The 13,298-nt window shown below is 42.6% G+C and overlaps 1 protein-coding gene across 1 annotated transcript; it reads left to right on the top strand.

Moving 5' to 3' along the window:
* Nucleotides 1–4,467: 4,467 nt before the first annotated feature.
* mlh1 (mutL homolog 1, colon cancer, nonpolyposis type 2 (E. coli)) lies at nt 4,468–11,309 on the top strand. The gene is made up of 19 exons (XM_062401653.1): nt 4,468–4,727; nt 4,948–5,038; nt 5,572–5,670; nt 5,769–5,842; nt 5,985–6,057; nt 6,147–6,238; nt 6,335–6,377; nt 6,531–6,619; nt 6,739–6,851; nt 6,951–7,044; nt 7,130–7,283; nt 8,053–8,393; nt 9,361–9,500; nt 9,654–9,762; nt 10,271–10,334; nt 10,418–10,582; nt 10,669–10,761; nt 10,851–10,961; nt 11,049–11,309. Exons 1-19 carry the CDS (start codon nt 4,621–4,623, stop codon nt 11,202–11,204), a joined length of 2,208 nt encoding a protein of 735 aa, XP_062257637.1. The 5' UTR covers nt 4,468–4,620; the 3' UTR covers nt 11,205–11,309.
* Nucleotides 11,310–13,298: the final 1,989 nt, after the last annotated feature.

Below are 13,298 nucleotides of genomic sequence, written 5' to 3'. Positions count from 1 at the left end.
AGGAGGAGGAAGAGGATGAGAAAACAGAGGAAAAGGGAAGAGCAGCAGCTGGAGAATCTATTTATGCATGCATCATTTGAGGGAGAGGAAGACTGAGCAGTTCTCGAGGAGGTGAGATCAGCCCGTCCTGTGGAGATGATGGAGGGGGAATTACGAGGATGACTAATCCGCACCGCTTCAAACGAACGTGCCACTACACTTGATCTGGACTGATGACTTGCTCTAACACATAGTTGATAAACTCTTATCAACCTGTGAGTCAACTGAGATTATGAAATTCTTACATATTTATGTATGAGTCAAATACTAGAGGACTGCCATGATTTGATTTTAGAGTTCATCTGACATTTAATCTGATTTTATATTCAGAACGTGTGAGAGACTGCCCTCATCTTAGAGGAGAGACAGGCTCGACTATATTTGTCATTTGGAGAGGCCACGACAAATTCCACAGCTGATTGTATACCTACAACATTTTGTGTCTCTAAGAGATGCTGTACACATTTCAGTGTCAGTGATCGCTGTGCAGTCTTTTGTCAGAGGAGGCTGTGGGGTGTGAGATATAAACACGTAGGTGAGACAAAACCACAACAGTCCAAACAACAGGCTCCTGTCAGTGTGAAGTGTAAAGACACACAGCAGAATGAAGATGGAAACCGAGATTAGTTTGAATGGGCTCTTTTGGTTTAACATGTATTGGGAGGCCACGCTGGGTGGTGCACACTTTGCTGCAACTGGATACTGACCTCACTTCACACAATGGGTGTACTACTCAGCAGCAGGTTTGTATTTGTATCTGATTTGAATAGCCCTCTTTATTTGTTTCTGTGTTTGCGTATTTAAAAGTGTATTTTCCGTGTATAGCTCCCATGTGATTTGTATCAGGGCTTATTTTGTCTCTGTTTCTGAATCCACTTTAGTTACATTTTGGCTTTCTGTAGTAAGTGCATGCATGTTCTGAAAATGTACCTCAGGTTCACCAACCAACCGAACAGACAACAAACGTCCCTACCTCCCTCCCTCACTCCCTCCCTACCCATCTTTTTGTGTATAGCTGTGTGTGAACAATTGCCTTAGGTTGTACACTTGTGTGTGCCTGTCATCGGAGGTATGGCAACAGGAGAGGCCGTTCTTTGAAATCATTGTAACCTGAGTTTCAGTTAAGAGAAAATATGAGCACAGCAGTGGAAAAAGCAGAAAGATACTTTGTTCCCTGAGAGGTACACAACCACTTCTGACCCCACCCAGCCTCGAACCTGACATTTAACAATGTACATTTACAAAGACTAGAGGGAGAACAGCTCTCTGCAATGACCTCATGATTGCTACCATAGATTAAAAATATACAACAACAAAAAAAGAGAGGCAACTTTGCATTTTGCTATAGGCCATTTCTCCGGCTTACATCAACTTTTTTCCTAGCATGACTAGTTTCCACCTCCATTGTATTGTATCCTGTTGTATATCCTGCAGCTGCAGCACATACTGGAATGTCCTGCATTGAGACAAGGACACACGTCCCATGCAGGACAAACATCATATCCCCTCAATACATCTTTGATGCAAAGACACAACAATAGTGGTTGTTTTCCCTCAGCTGATAAAAGAAGCACTGGAGCAAGAGTGAGAGCCAGGGAGAGAGAGAGAGAGAGTGACCAATGTATAACCAATAATGAAAAAAATAGTACTCTGCTGTCACTACCCTCTTTCTGGTTGAACCCTGTGGTTACGGTTAAAAAGGAGCCTGCCACGTGTCTGTCAGTGCCAAGCTGACATCCTTTCATGCTTCCATTGACCTTTCAGGTTGTGCTGTTTGCTTTTCTGCGTCTACCTGTGGTTAGCGCGTACATGGATTTGAACAGGTGTTGGCAAACATCCAAGGATCAGCGCTGCAAAGTTGCTGAGCTGCTAAACCATGCCAGGTGAGCTCTAGTGCTGCCGGAGGGAGGATCTATATGTGATGTAGATAAGTAATGTGTAGATTGGAGTTATCTAGACAAGATTCCCTGGGTCAGGAATGTGGCTAGATTTACCAGATCAAAAATGGTATAACGGGAAGGAAGGAGGTTGCTGCATTAGAAGATGAGTTTGGTCCAACAAAGCTTCTATGTTGTTTGTCTGCTGCATTTTAAAAATATTTATTAGGCTCTAAGTGACTCTAACCAAGCTCCAACCCTTCCCTGCTACTGAGTTTCTTAACGACAGACATTGAGCCTGAAAATAGACAGTAGCTTTTTAAGGGGAAACAAGGTTACAGGTCTCACCTTTTCATATGAGACACATTTGCCTTTTATAAACAAGAACTGTGGAATAAAATAAAACAAAATATTTGTGGTTTTCTTAAAAAACAGTTTCGATATTCTTTGTTTCACTCTAACGTCCAACGCAAACATTGAATGGAAAATGTAGGCTTAATAAAAACAAGTAGATCTCAACTTTTTTATTTGTCACCAGCTTTCTTAAGGTTATTTTTTTTGAGGGGCACTTGAGAATAGTGTGTTGTGTTCTAGCTATCATTTAGCCAGAACCAGGTTCAGGTGGGACTGCATAGACATTGAAACTCTCTGCCTGGTCCAATATCCAAACAACGCCACTCTCTGGACGGCCTAGTCATAGGATTTTATTCTGTTGAAGTCATCCTCGCCTGAGGCCAACGTTTTGCAACCTAGCAACATAATTTTGGCACTGTTACTGTAAAAGTCAGTGAGGATAAGTACAGCACAGGCTTGTCTAAGCCTTATAAAGCATCTCTGAGAACATTTTTACTTTTGAAGAATTGGGATTTGGGACCAGCACTTACCCCACAAAAACAAGACCATGTGAGGCATGCAGAGACAGCAAGAGTCTGACCTGAAGTATGTCCTCCTTTGAGGATCACAGTGAATCCCTTACAAGTGAATGTGCAGAGGACTGTACAATATCTTAACACTTTACTCACACATTTTCATGTTTTCCACGCAGTTTTTTTTAAAGTAAAATCATGGGCTGTAGTTATAATTTTAACTTGAATATACACTACATAATACTCAGAATATACCTTTTCGGCAGTGGTTAAACCCTCTTGTTCGAGTAAAGTAACTGTTCATGCAATTGATTTCTTTTGAGTGTTGTACCAATAGATCAGTACACCTGCAGTTTGGACTTTTCATTGTGTCAATGATAAACACTAATCTGTTCATATATCGAAAGAAACAGTTAAGCATGTGACCAAAGTTTCATTCCTTTTTCACCATTGTTTAACCTTTAATAAATCCAGTACTGAAAATACTATATTTTTACATAAAGGCTGACGAGTTTCCTGTTTGCCACCGCCTTTTTTAAAATCATGTAATAACCAAATTCTTACCTTGCACTGTTACTTTCCTTCTATTTATTTTTATTTCAATTACTTATTTGATTGTGTATGTAAATATTAGTAATTCATTTTAAAAGCTTTTGTTTTGTATGGTTTTGTTGCTTTCATAATTTGTCATGATGCCTTTTATAATTCATGTAATGCAGTTTGAATTGCCTCGTTCTAGAAATGTGCTGTACAGTGAAGCAAGTCTTGTGTTATATACATATGTATATAGTTACTCTACAGCAGGCGTAGTTGTAAGGAGAAGGAATGTTCTGCATTTCTTCTTACATCTGATCTTTGTGCAGACTAAACAAATACACCTTCCCTAAGGGGGCAAATTACTCTATCTTAACCTTTTCTATTAATAATTAGCCACTGGTTTATTATTATTACTTGGTGGATTAAAGGCTCAGTGTGTAAAATGTAGTGACATCTAGTGGTGAAGTCGCATGTTGCAGCTGCATACCCCTCACCTCACTCTCCCCTGTTTGGTTTGTCCAGGCTAGACAACTACAAAAAACTTGGTAGGCTCCCTAGAGAGTAATTGCTCCTGATGCAAATATAAAGTATTTAAATATAATGGGCCCATTCTAGGGTAAAGGAATTAACATTCATACAATTTAGATGATACACTACATTTCTGCCAATAGATCCCTTTCACCTAAATCTTACACACTGGAGCTTGAAATTAGAATTTTTTTAAAGCAGCAGTAAAATTACAGTATTGGTTGATTGTTAACAAAATATGTTTAGGTTTAAAATAAACGATCTTTTCGTCAATCGTTCAGGGGGCGCACCAAAGTTTATCGAGGGCCCAGAGCTGCAGAATATTTACCAGAGAAGAAGACTTTTAGTTGGGGCCCCGCCCCCACGTAGTCTCCCCGCGCTGTCGTCAAAGATCGTATATGCCTAAGAAGACGAATCACTTCAAGAGTAAAGAGCGGCTCAAACTAAAGTGTCCTTTTGCCAACCACATTTGAGATAAAAACGTGATTCTAGGCTTTTTCCGATTTAATAAAACAAATAAACATTTAAATAAAAACAAAGCGTATAATGGTCAATTTTAGCGAATGACAGAAATGATATCTTCCGCTGACATATTGAAGGAGAGTGAGATCTCCAACACGTCCCATCTCTGGTCCCATGCTTCTTCTGTGCAGCTGAGTTGTGTGATGCTACACTGTAACTGATATATACAGGTGTTTGCGTGTATATCTGTGAGCTCTCAGTCGTCAGCGGTCGTGTATCTGCCCTGAGGGTCGGTGAGCAACACCGGGAACATGGCGGGAGTCATCCGGAGGCTCGACGAGACAGTGGTGAACAGGATCGCAGCAGGAGAAGTCATCCAGCGTCCTGCCAACGCTGTCAAAGAACTGATAGAAAACTGGTAACTCAGCACCACAGTCACAGTTCGCTCACGGTAACCACTCAACTGTTTAGTAAGCAGCAGTTGAATCAAAGAAGTGACGATGTCAGGCAGGAGACAACTTTGTTTACATCACGTGCAGCCACTCGACAACACCAGTAACTTAGCAACAGTCCTGTGATCTGTTCTCTTAGATACAACATGTCTGTTTAACGACAGACTGCGCTTCTTTACGTTACAGTTTAGATGCCAAGTCCAGCAGCATCCAGGTGACGGTGAAAGATGGAGGACTGAAGACGCTGCAGATTCAAGACAACGGCACAGGCATCAGGGTGGGTGACAGGGGCGTACAAACACAGGCTGTGGTCCCCAGGAAGGGGCTGCCCCCCTCTCAACGGAGTGACTGTAGAAGTTACTGAAAAGAACAGTTCAGTTTGTCAATTCACCATCGTACTGACAGAAGCTTCACACAGGAGAAAACTATAAGTGGGATACCTTCTCTGCTCTCATCAGATCTTATTGATGAAAGTGTGTGTGTGTGTGTGTGTGAGGGTCAGGGGTTGTCAAACTGGGGTGGGGGATGTGATGGAGCCAATGTATTGGGGCATGGATGACGAGGGGAAAATAAGGAGTGACACCAACTTGCATTGATAAGATTTATGTTGGAAAAATAAATATAAAAGTGTGATGAGGCTGACATGTTGACCTTTACCTCACTACAACTCAATTTGGATATATTTATTTAAATGATAACTTCTCCTGTCAGTGTGGGGTCGGGGGAGTTCAAATTGTTCTGAAGGGGGGGAATGCCAGGAAAAGTTCCAGAACCACTGCTTTTTGATTGGTCTGTTTTTCACTGGTGCAGAAAGAAGATATGGAAATCGTCTGCGAGCGCTTCACCACCAGTAAGCTCCAGGCTTTTGAGGACCTGTCAGCTATTGCTACTTACGGATTTAGAGGAGAGGTGAGCAGCGGTGCCAGCTTCGAGCCCTTCCCTGCTGCAGTATTACACTGTTGGATATTAAATACTGACACACTCATACACTTTGTTCTTTGATGCAGGCCCTTGCAAGTGTAAGCCATGTTGCACATGTTACCATAACGACCAAGACAGCCGATGCCAAATGTGCACACAGGTACAATATCATTTGAAATCCTTCTTCCCCCATCTGCTCTATTTCCTCCTTATTGAGATTACATGCACGTGGTAATAGATACAAAAAGTGACCAGGAAGCTGATGCCTTTGTAATGGATTTTTTCTCTCTGGTTTCATGCAGAGCCAACTACAGTGATGGCAAAATGAAAGGTCCTCTCAAACAATGTGCCGGAAACCAGGGAACACAGATTCTCGTGAGTTCTTTGAACACATCGCCTCTGACACACTGAAGCTGGTGGATACTTGCAGACCTCTGACAGTTCTCTGCTCTGCCTGACTGCAGGTGGAGGACCTCTTCTATAATGTGTCCACCAGGAGGAAAGCTCTAAAGAGCCCCAGTGATGAGCACTCCAGGATCGTAGAAGTGGTCAGCAGGTTAAGGGGCTTTATTGCTTATGAATCAGAATTCCTGTATCTTCGTATTTGTATTTCTTCCTAATCTGTAATCAATGTTCTGATGTTGATTTGTAGGTACGCCATACACAATTCAGGAAAAAGCTTTTGTGTCAAAAAGGTAATTTGTTCTTGCACAAAACTTTTGGGGGATATTTTGAGGAGGTGAAGTGACCACAAGTGTCTCTGCATCACCAGAAAAATCTATTTTCTTTAATTAAATGACAATATTATTAACAGTCATATTTTTACCACCCTTATTTTCCCTTTGCAGCATGGACAGACTGTGGCAGATGTGAGGACTCTTCCTAACGCATCCGTAGTGGATAATATTCGAGTCGTGTTTGGCAACGCAGTCAGCAGGTATTAACCAACCAACCACAAAAAGACAAAAAATAATCTGTTTTGATTTTTCTCTGTAGCTTTGATCTTTCTTCATCTTTAACTTTGACGGCATGACTGGCTCTGTACCACGTTCTCAGGGAGCTCATCGAAGTTTGCTGTGAAGATCAGAAGCTCGCCTACAAGATGAAGGGCTACATCTCAAACGCAAACTACTCCATGAAGAAATGCATCCTGATCCTCTTCATCAACCGTACGTATTGAGCAGATGTTGGTGCAGAAGTAACTCACCGCTGAAGATAAACCGCTTAGCGCTTTGTTAAAATGGAGATTGAAATCTGTGATTTCTCAGATCGGCTGGTGGATTCAAGTGCGTTGAAGAAAGCGATCGAGGCCGCTTACACCGCTTATCTTCCCAAGAACGCACATCCTTTCCTTTACCTCAGGTAGCTAACTTTGCCTTTATTTGCGGCCGATTCTATTGTTGTTTAATTAACTTTTATATTGACTGGTGCTTTCTGATCCCCGCAGCCTAGAGATCGCCCCACAGAATGTAGACGTCAACGTTCACCCCACCAAGCACGAGGTGCATTTCTTACACGAAGACAGCATCATCGAGAGTGTTCAGAAGCACATTGAGAGCAAACTGCTGGGCACCAACTCCTCACGCACATATTTCACACAAGTATGACGTGACACAATTACTATTTATGTAAATATGCTGGTACTTTCACTACAGGAATTAATGACATCTCCATTTGGTGTATAGACAGACACCCTCTGTCAGGCTACGTTCATACTACTGCGTTTTTTTTTGACAACGGCATTTTCAAACTACAAAGATCTCTGACCACATGAGCATTTTGGCTATGTATCGATTGTAATCATCATCCATATCACACTTGAAAACGAATATCATGTGACCACTCATGTACACTGGGCATGTGAATTCCAGTGTGAACAGGAAGCATTCGGTTGTTAGTTTCATAAAGAGCTAAGCTACAAATGAGAAGCAGCAATAAGTATCGTTAGTATATAGCGTGAAGAGAACAGGGTCCGAAACGCTTGTGATTTTCCAAGTTGCGATTTTTCTTCGGTAGCTCGCTGTTTCTTTCTGCAAGGGGGTCATGTGATAGGAGCCTGACGAATCAGAGAAGGCTACATCGTGACCGAAAAGAACCAATCAGCAAGCTGTTGTGAGTTTCCTAGTTTCTCCCAGTCCAGACAAAAAATTGTAGCACTGGCGTTTTTAAAAACTTCAACGGGGTGAGCAGGATTTCCAAACTTCTGTATTTTTGCGGTTCTATAACTCCGTATCGGGATGCCAAACGTATCTGTAGCAGACAAAAACGTAGTAATGTGGATGTAGCCTCAGTTTACATTGTAACTGTTGTTTTGGTTTAGTCTCCTTTCACATATGAGAACTTGAGGTGGGAATATCTCTCATCACACAGACGTTGCTGCCAGGCCTGTCGATCTCAGGTGGCACGGAAGTGAAGTCCTCCAGCGCCACAGCAGTTTCTACTGAGCGAGTCTACGCGCATCAGATGGTGAGGACCGACTGTCGCGCTCAGAAACTGGATGCATTCCTCCGCCCGAAAGAGAAGCCGTCCCCTGACCCGGAGGCAGCTGGTCCTAGCTGCAAAGAAGCCGCGAACAAAACCACCCAGCCTGACGGCGTAGAGTGGGATGAGACGGGAGATGCAGATATGCTGGAGGCCTTGGATCAGCAGGAGGCAGAGATGCCAAAAGGCGAAGAAGAAGAAAGCAGTGTCGGCACTTTTGATGCTCAAAGGTGAATGAATCCTTTTAATAGGTGAACCAGAGCCAGAGCTTCAGTTGTTTGGTTGGGTGGGTATTCAGCAGAGGATCTAGAACACGCGTCATCACAAACAATCAAGATGTGGTTTGTGCAAGTCAGATGAGGGCAGGTCATGGGTGACTGATTCTTTAGTGAGAGGATCACAGTAACATAGCTGGAGGAAGAATGCAAACACAAACATGTATCGTACCTAGTGAATCATGTCTCCACCTCCTTGTCAATCACCTTAAATTAATTCCCGTCCGGCAGTCCGGTTGTTGACAGATTTGAGATGCATGACTGGGCTTTTTGAAGTGCCACCTATCATTCATCTCTATTTTTATCATTTTTAGAAATAAACTAGTCACTGTAATGAACCCAAAAAGCATGACCAGCCTATGGGAATTCTGCGGAGTGTGTTTTATCTCAGTGTTTGGTTAAAGCAAATAGATTTACTCTGGTTCGGTTTCTCAATAATCCAGATTTCTGCAATAAAAGGTGAGATGAAACATTGAGACAGAGTAAAGAACCAGCAGGTGAAGAGAAGTCCAACATCCCGAAAGATCAAACCCAGATCTTTTTCTCAGTAGTATGAATGAGACTTAAAGAAGAAGATAATTCATTGTGTTACTTTCCTCAGGTGGTAACAATAACAACTCTGAATAAACGCTGACGTTGCTTCATATCTGCTGGATGTTTTAATTCTCTGCTGAATGAGTCATTCCAACTTCATCACGTTATCCATCTGCCCCCATGTGGCCAGAAAAGTAATTGCAGTCTTATCTCTACCGAAGATAAACATAACTGTTTTCATTAGTGGTTTGATATAATGTGGAAACGTCCACACAGCCTGTGGAGTCATGAAGTGGGTCTAGTGTCAGTGTAAACATGCAGAGGGAGGTCACACTCTGCAGGAGGCTGGTTGGCTGTGTGTCAGTGTGTTTGTGTTATTGTAACCTAGGAAGCGTCCGAGGAAGGAGCAGCAGCCAGAAGAGGAAGAAGACGCGGACCTGACGGCTGCAGCCACGCCCAAGAGACGAGCCATAAAACTGAACAGCATCAGAGAGCTGAGAGAAGAGATCACTGAGAACACACACAAAGGTAAACACACCAGGTATAATTATATAATCCCAAGTAAACACAGCCCTCATACCCACTTCAGTCTGAGCAGTTTAAACAATACAGTTGACAAAATAGATCAAACTTGTCGACAGAAGTTGTCCTCCTGAGTGTGTGTGTGCGTGTTTACTGCAGGTCTCCAGGAAATGCTGCAGAGCCACTCGTTTGTGGGCTGCGTCAATCCCCAGTGGACTCTGATCCAGCATCACACCAAACTGTACCTGCTCAACACAACCAAACTCAGGTCAGACTCTGCGGACACAAGGGTCATTGATATGAGATAGATATGATGACTTAATCCTTAACTGCAAAGAAGACGTTGAATGTCGGTGTTTTAAAGCTTGAAATCGAATGAAAGAGTTGATCTGCAAGCTTGCAAATGTGTGGGTGTGTGTTTTCTCTGAAATGACAGACTACAATTAGAGTGCAGGTCCAAGTCCACGTGCACCAGTTTTCAGATCACCATTTACAAGGTTTTTTCAAACCTGTAAAACCATCGAATGCACAGGATTGAAGCTGAGAATTTGTTGAAGAATCACTTTAAAAAGAGTGCTGCAGCATTGAAGAAGGAAAACTCTATCAAAACACAAAAGGCTTCAAAACTTACTTTCAATCATGAAAACATTTTTTCCTATTAGAATTCAAGCTTTCAAACATTGCGTTTCAACCCCAGCATGATTGTTATTTAACACATTTCCAATGTTTGAATCTGTTGTTTTTTCATTGTCTCATTTCATTCTGTTTGGTCACAGTCAGGAGCTTTTCTACCAAATACTGATCTACGACTTTGGGAACTATGGCGTACTAAGACTATCTGTGAGTAAAGTCAGGACTGGGATGATTGGAAAGATATTGTGCAGATGCAGCATATTTTTTAATGATGTATTCTGTGCACTAAGACTCCGGCTCCGCTCTATGACCTGGCCATGTTGGCTCTGGACAGTGAGGACAGTGGCTGGACCGAAGAGGATGGACCTAAAGAAGGCCTGGCTCAGTACATCGTGGACTTCCTGAAGAAGAATGCAGAGATGCTGCAGGATTACTTCTCAATGGAGATAGACCAGGTCAGGTTCCAGGTTCATTTCTGCGATGACCATGCATGCTGCTTCTTCCAGAAGGGCCATGCTTGTAACTCTTTCATTAACTGTAGGAAGGGAACCTACGAGGGCTGCCTCTACTGCTTGACAAGTACACTCCTGTCATGGAGGGTCTCCCCATGTTCATCCTGCGCCTGGCCACTGAGGTGAAGTCTTGTTCCATCTCTCCATACTTAGGACAAGGTTCTGGACACACGCTGTATCTGATGTGTTCTGTCTCTGTGCTGTTTTACAGGTGAACTGGGACAATGAGAAGGAGTGTTTCAGAGACTTCAGTAAAGAGTGCAGCATGTTCTACTCCATCAGGAAACAGTACATCCTGGAGCCCGAGCCCGGAGAGGAGCAGGTGAACACTTACAACTTGTACTGCTATCGTGTACTTGATATATTCATGACATGAAAAGCCAAATGTGATGTGAAATGTTTGTTTCAGGATGATGAGGCCGACTCGTGGCGATGGAAAGTGGAACACATCATCTTTAAAGCTTTTCGAACACTCTTCAGTCCGCCCAAGAAGTTCAGCGAGGACGGCACGGTGCTGCAGATCGCCAACTTACCTGATCTCTATAAGGTGTTTGAGAGGTGCTGAGTCTGATGATCACATGTGAATGAAAAAAAGAAATACCTTCACGCTGCTCTTTTAATACTTGATGTAACATTTGTGCTGTAAATAAAAACTCTGTGTGAAACTAAACTTCAACTTTTTGTCTTGAGTGAACTAGAATTATCGCACTGCAGTTGTATGCCTCTGCCAGCCAGCGCCGTTTCTGGGTACATATTTTACATACTTATTTTCCAGGTAACGGTAATCCTTACATTTGACAACAGAAACATAACCACTTCATCTTTGAGTCCAAGTGACAGCTGATCAAAAGTTGAAGAAATTCCCTCAAGCAGTCTTGGGATATATTAAAGAGGCCAAAAAACGAAACAGCCACCGTGACCATTGACCACTGAAATCTAATCAATTTATAAGTGTGTCCAGGTGAATTGTGCCAGATGTAATGAAATTCCTTACAGGCAGTCCTGATATGTCACATTCACAGTAACATGAGGTCACTGTGACATTGACCTCCAGGCACCAAAATCTAATCAGTTCATCTTTGAGACCAAGTGAAAGACATTCCCTCCAGCTGATCTTAAGATATTATGTTCAAGAAAAACATACCTTTTGAGGCCAGCGTGACTTTTGACCTTTGGTTAGGCAAGATTAAAAGGCTTTGTGACATCACCGCGACCTCTGACGACCAAATCGAATCAGGTCAATCTTTAAGATTAAGATTAAGATGCATTTATTTGTCCCAAACACATGCACAGACATGCACAGGCACACTCATGCAGGTAGGGAAATTTAACCTCTGCTTTTGAACCATCTGGTGCAGGACACACAGAGCAGTGAGCGACCATGTACGGCGCTCGGGGAGCAGATGTTGGGGGAGTAAGGTGCCTTGCTCAGGGGCACTAGACAGGGTAGGGAGAATCCTCTTGGATTTTTGGACAGATCAATCCAGGTTCGTCTTTTTGTTGTTTCTCCGTGGAGTCGAACCAGAGACGAACTAGAGACCTTCTCTGCCCATAGTCCAAGTTTCTGCCACTAGTCCACCGCCTCTCCCTAATCTGAAGTCCGAGTGAATATTTGTAACAGAATTGAGGAAATCTCCTTAAGGCAAGATATCGCGTTGAGATGGACGTAGAACCCGAAAACATAACGCGTTCAACCACTGGCTGTCGCAGAGGCATAGAACACATCTGCCATGATGCATGAAGGCTCTACTCGGTCACAGGAAATCCTCGCTCTGAATGGCCTATTTAAAAGTGCGGAGCCTTCACATGGTTTTCTGAAAGCGAGGGTTGGGATACGATGCCAGGAAAAACAGAATTGAGTCATGATGCCCAAAACGTGGCAAAACACCAGCTCCACTTTTATTACTTTTACAGTTTCCCCAGGAACTGTGAGGCGTGAGCAGCGGTGAGGGATCAGAGCTCAGCGTGAAGCCTAGTAAAACCTTCACTTGAAAATACCTTGTGGACAATTACTAGTTCGTAACGTCAGTATGGAAACTGAAGGAAGTGAAGGAAAAACGCTTTCAACAATTACTGCTGTAGGGTAGATGTTCCAATCTCTGTCTCAGTCACAGCATAGAACTCATCTGGATACCGAAGAGTTAGGAAAAAAGAGAATAAGATCTATTCTATGTCAGTTATGTCCATGCCCATATTTAAATATACTGTATGTATATCCACAAAGTACAAAGGCTACAACTCACCTCATGCTTTGACAATGCACATACCGTACTACATACACAAATTTCTTTTTGTGACATCGCATTCGATTTTGAAGGGATTCCTAAAAGACAGACTTAAGAAATCATGTTCGGGACAAACATGTAAATCGTCAGTTACCAGTGACCTGGATCTACAAATTGTGATCGGATCATCCTCGAGTCTAAGTGAATGTTTATGTCAGATGTGATGATATTACCTGTGGGGGGGGTTCCTGATATGTCATTGACTTTAACTTTGTCCACCAAACTCTTATCAGTTCATCTTTGACTCCAAGAGAACATTTACCCGGGACAAACGGACGGACAACCAGAAGATATAATGCCTCCGACCACTAGCTGTTCTCTATTCCATATTCAAATCTGGATCTTAAATGAGATTAAATAATCTGAAATATCAC

The sequence above is a fragment of the Platichthys flesus genome, chromosome 12 (assembly GCF_949316205.1).
Source record: "Platichthys flesus chromosome 12, fPlaFle2.1, whole genome shotgun sequence".
NCBI lineage: Eukaryota > Metazoa > Chordata > Actinopteri > Pleuronectiformes > Pleuronectidae > Platichthys > Platichthys flesus.
The sequence above is the reverse complement of the archived record's forward strand: the minus strand, read 5'-3'. Positions and strand labels throughout refer to the sequence as shown.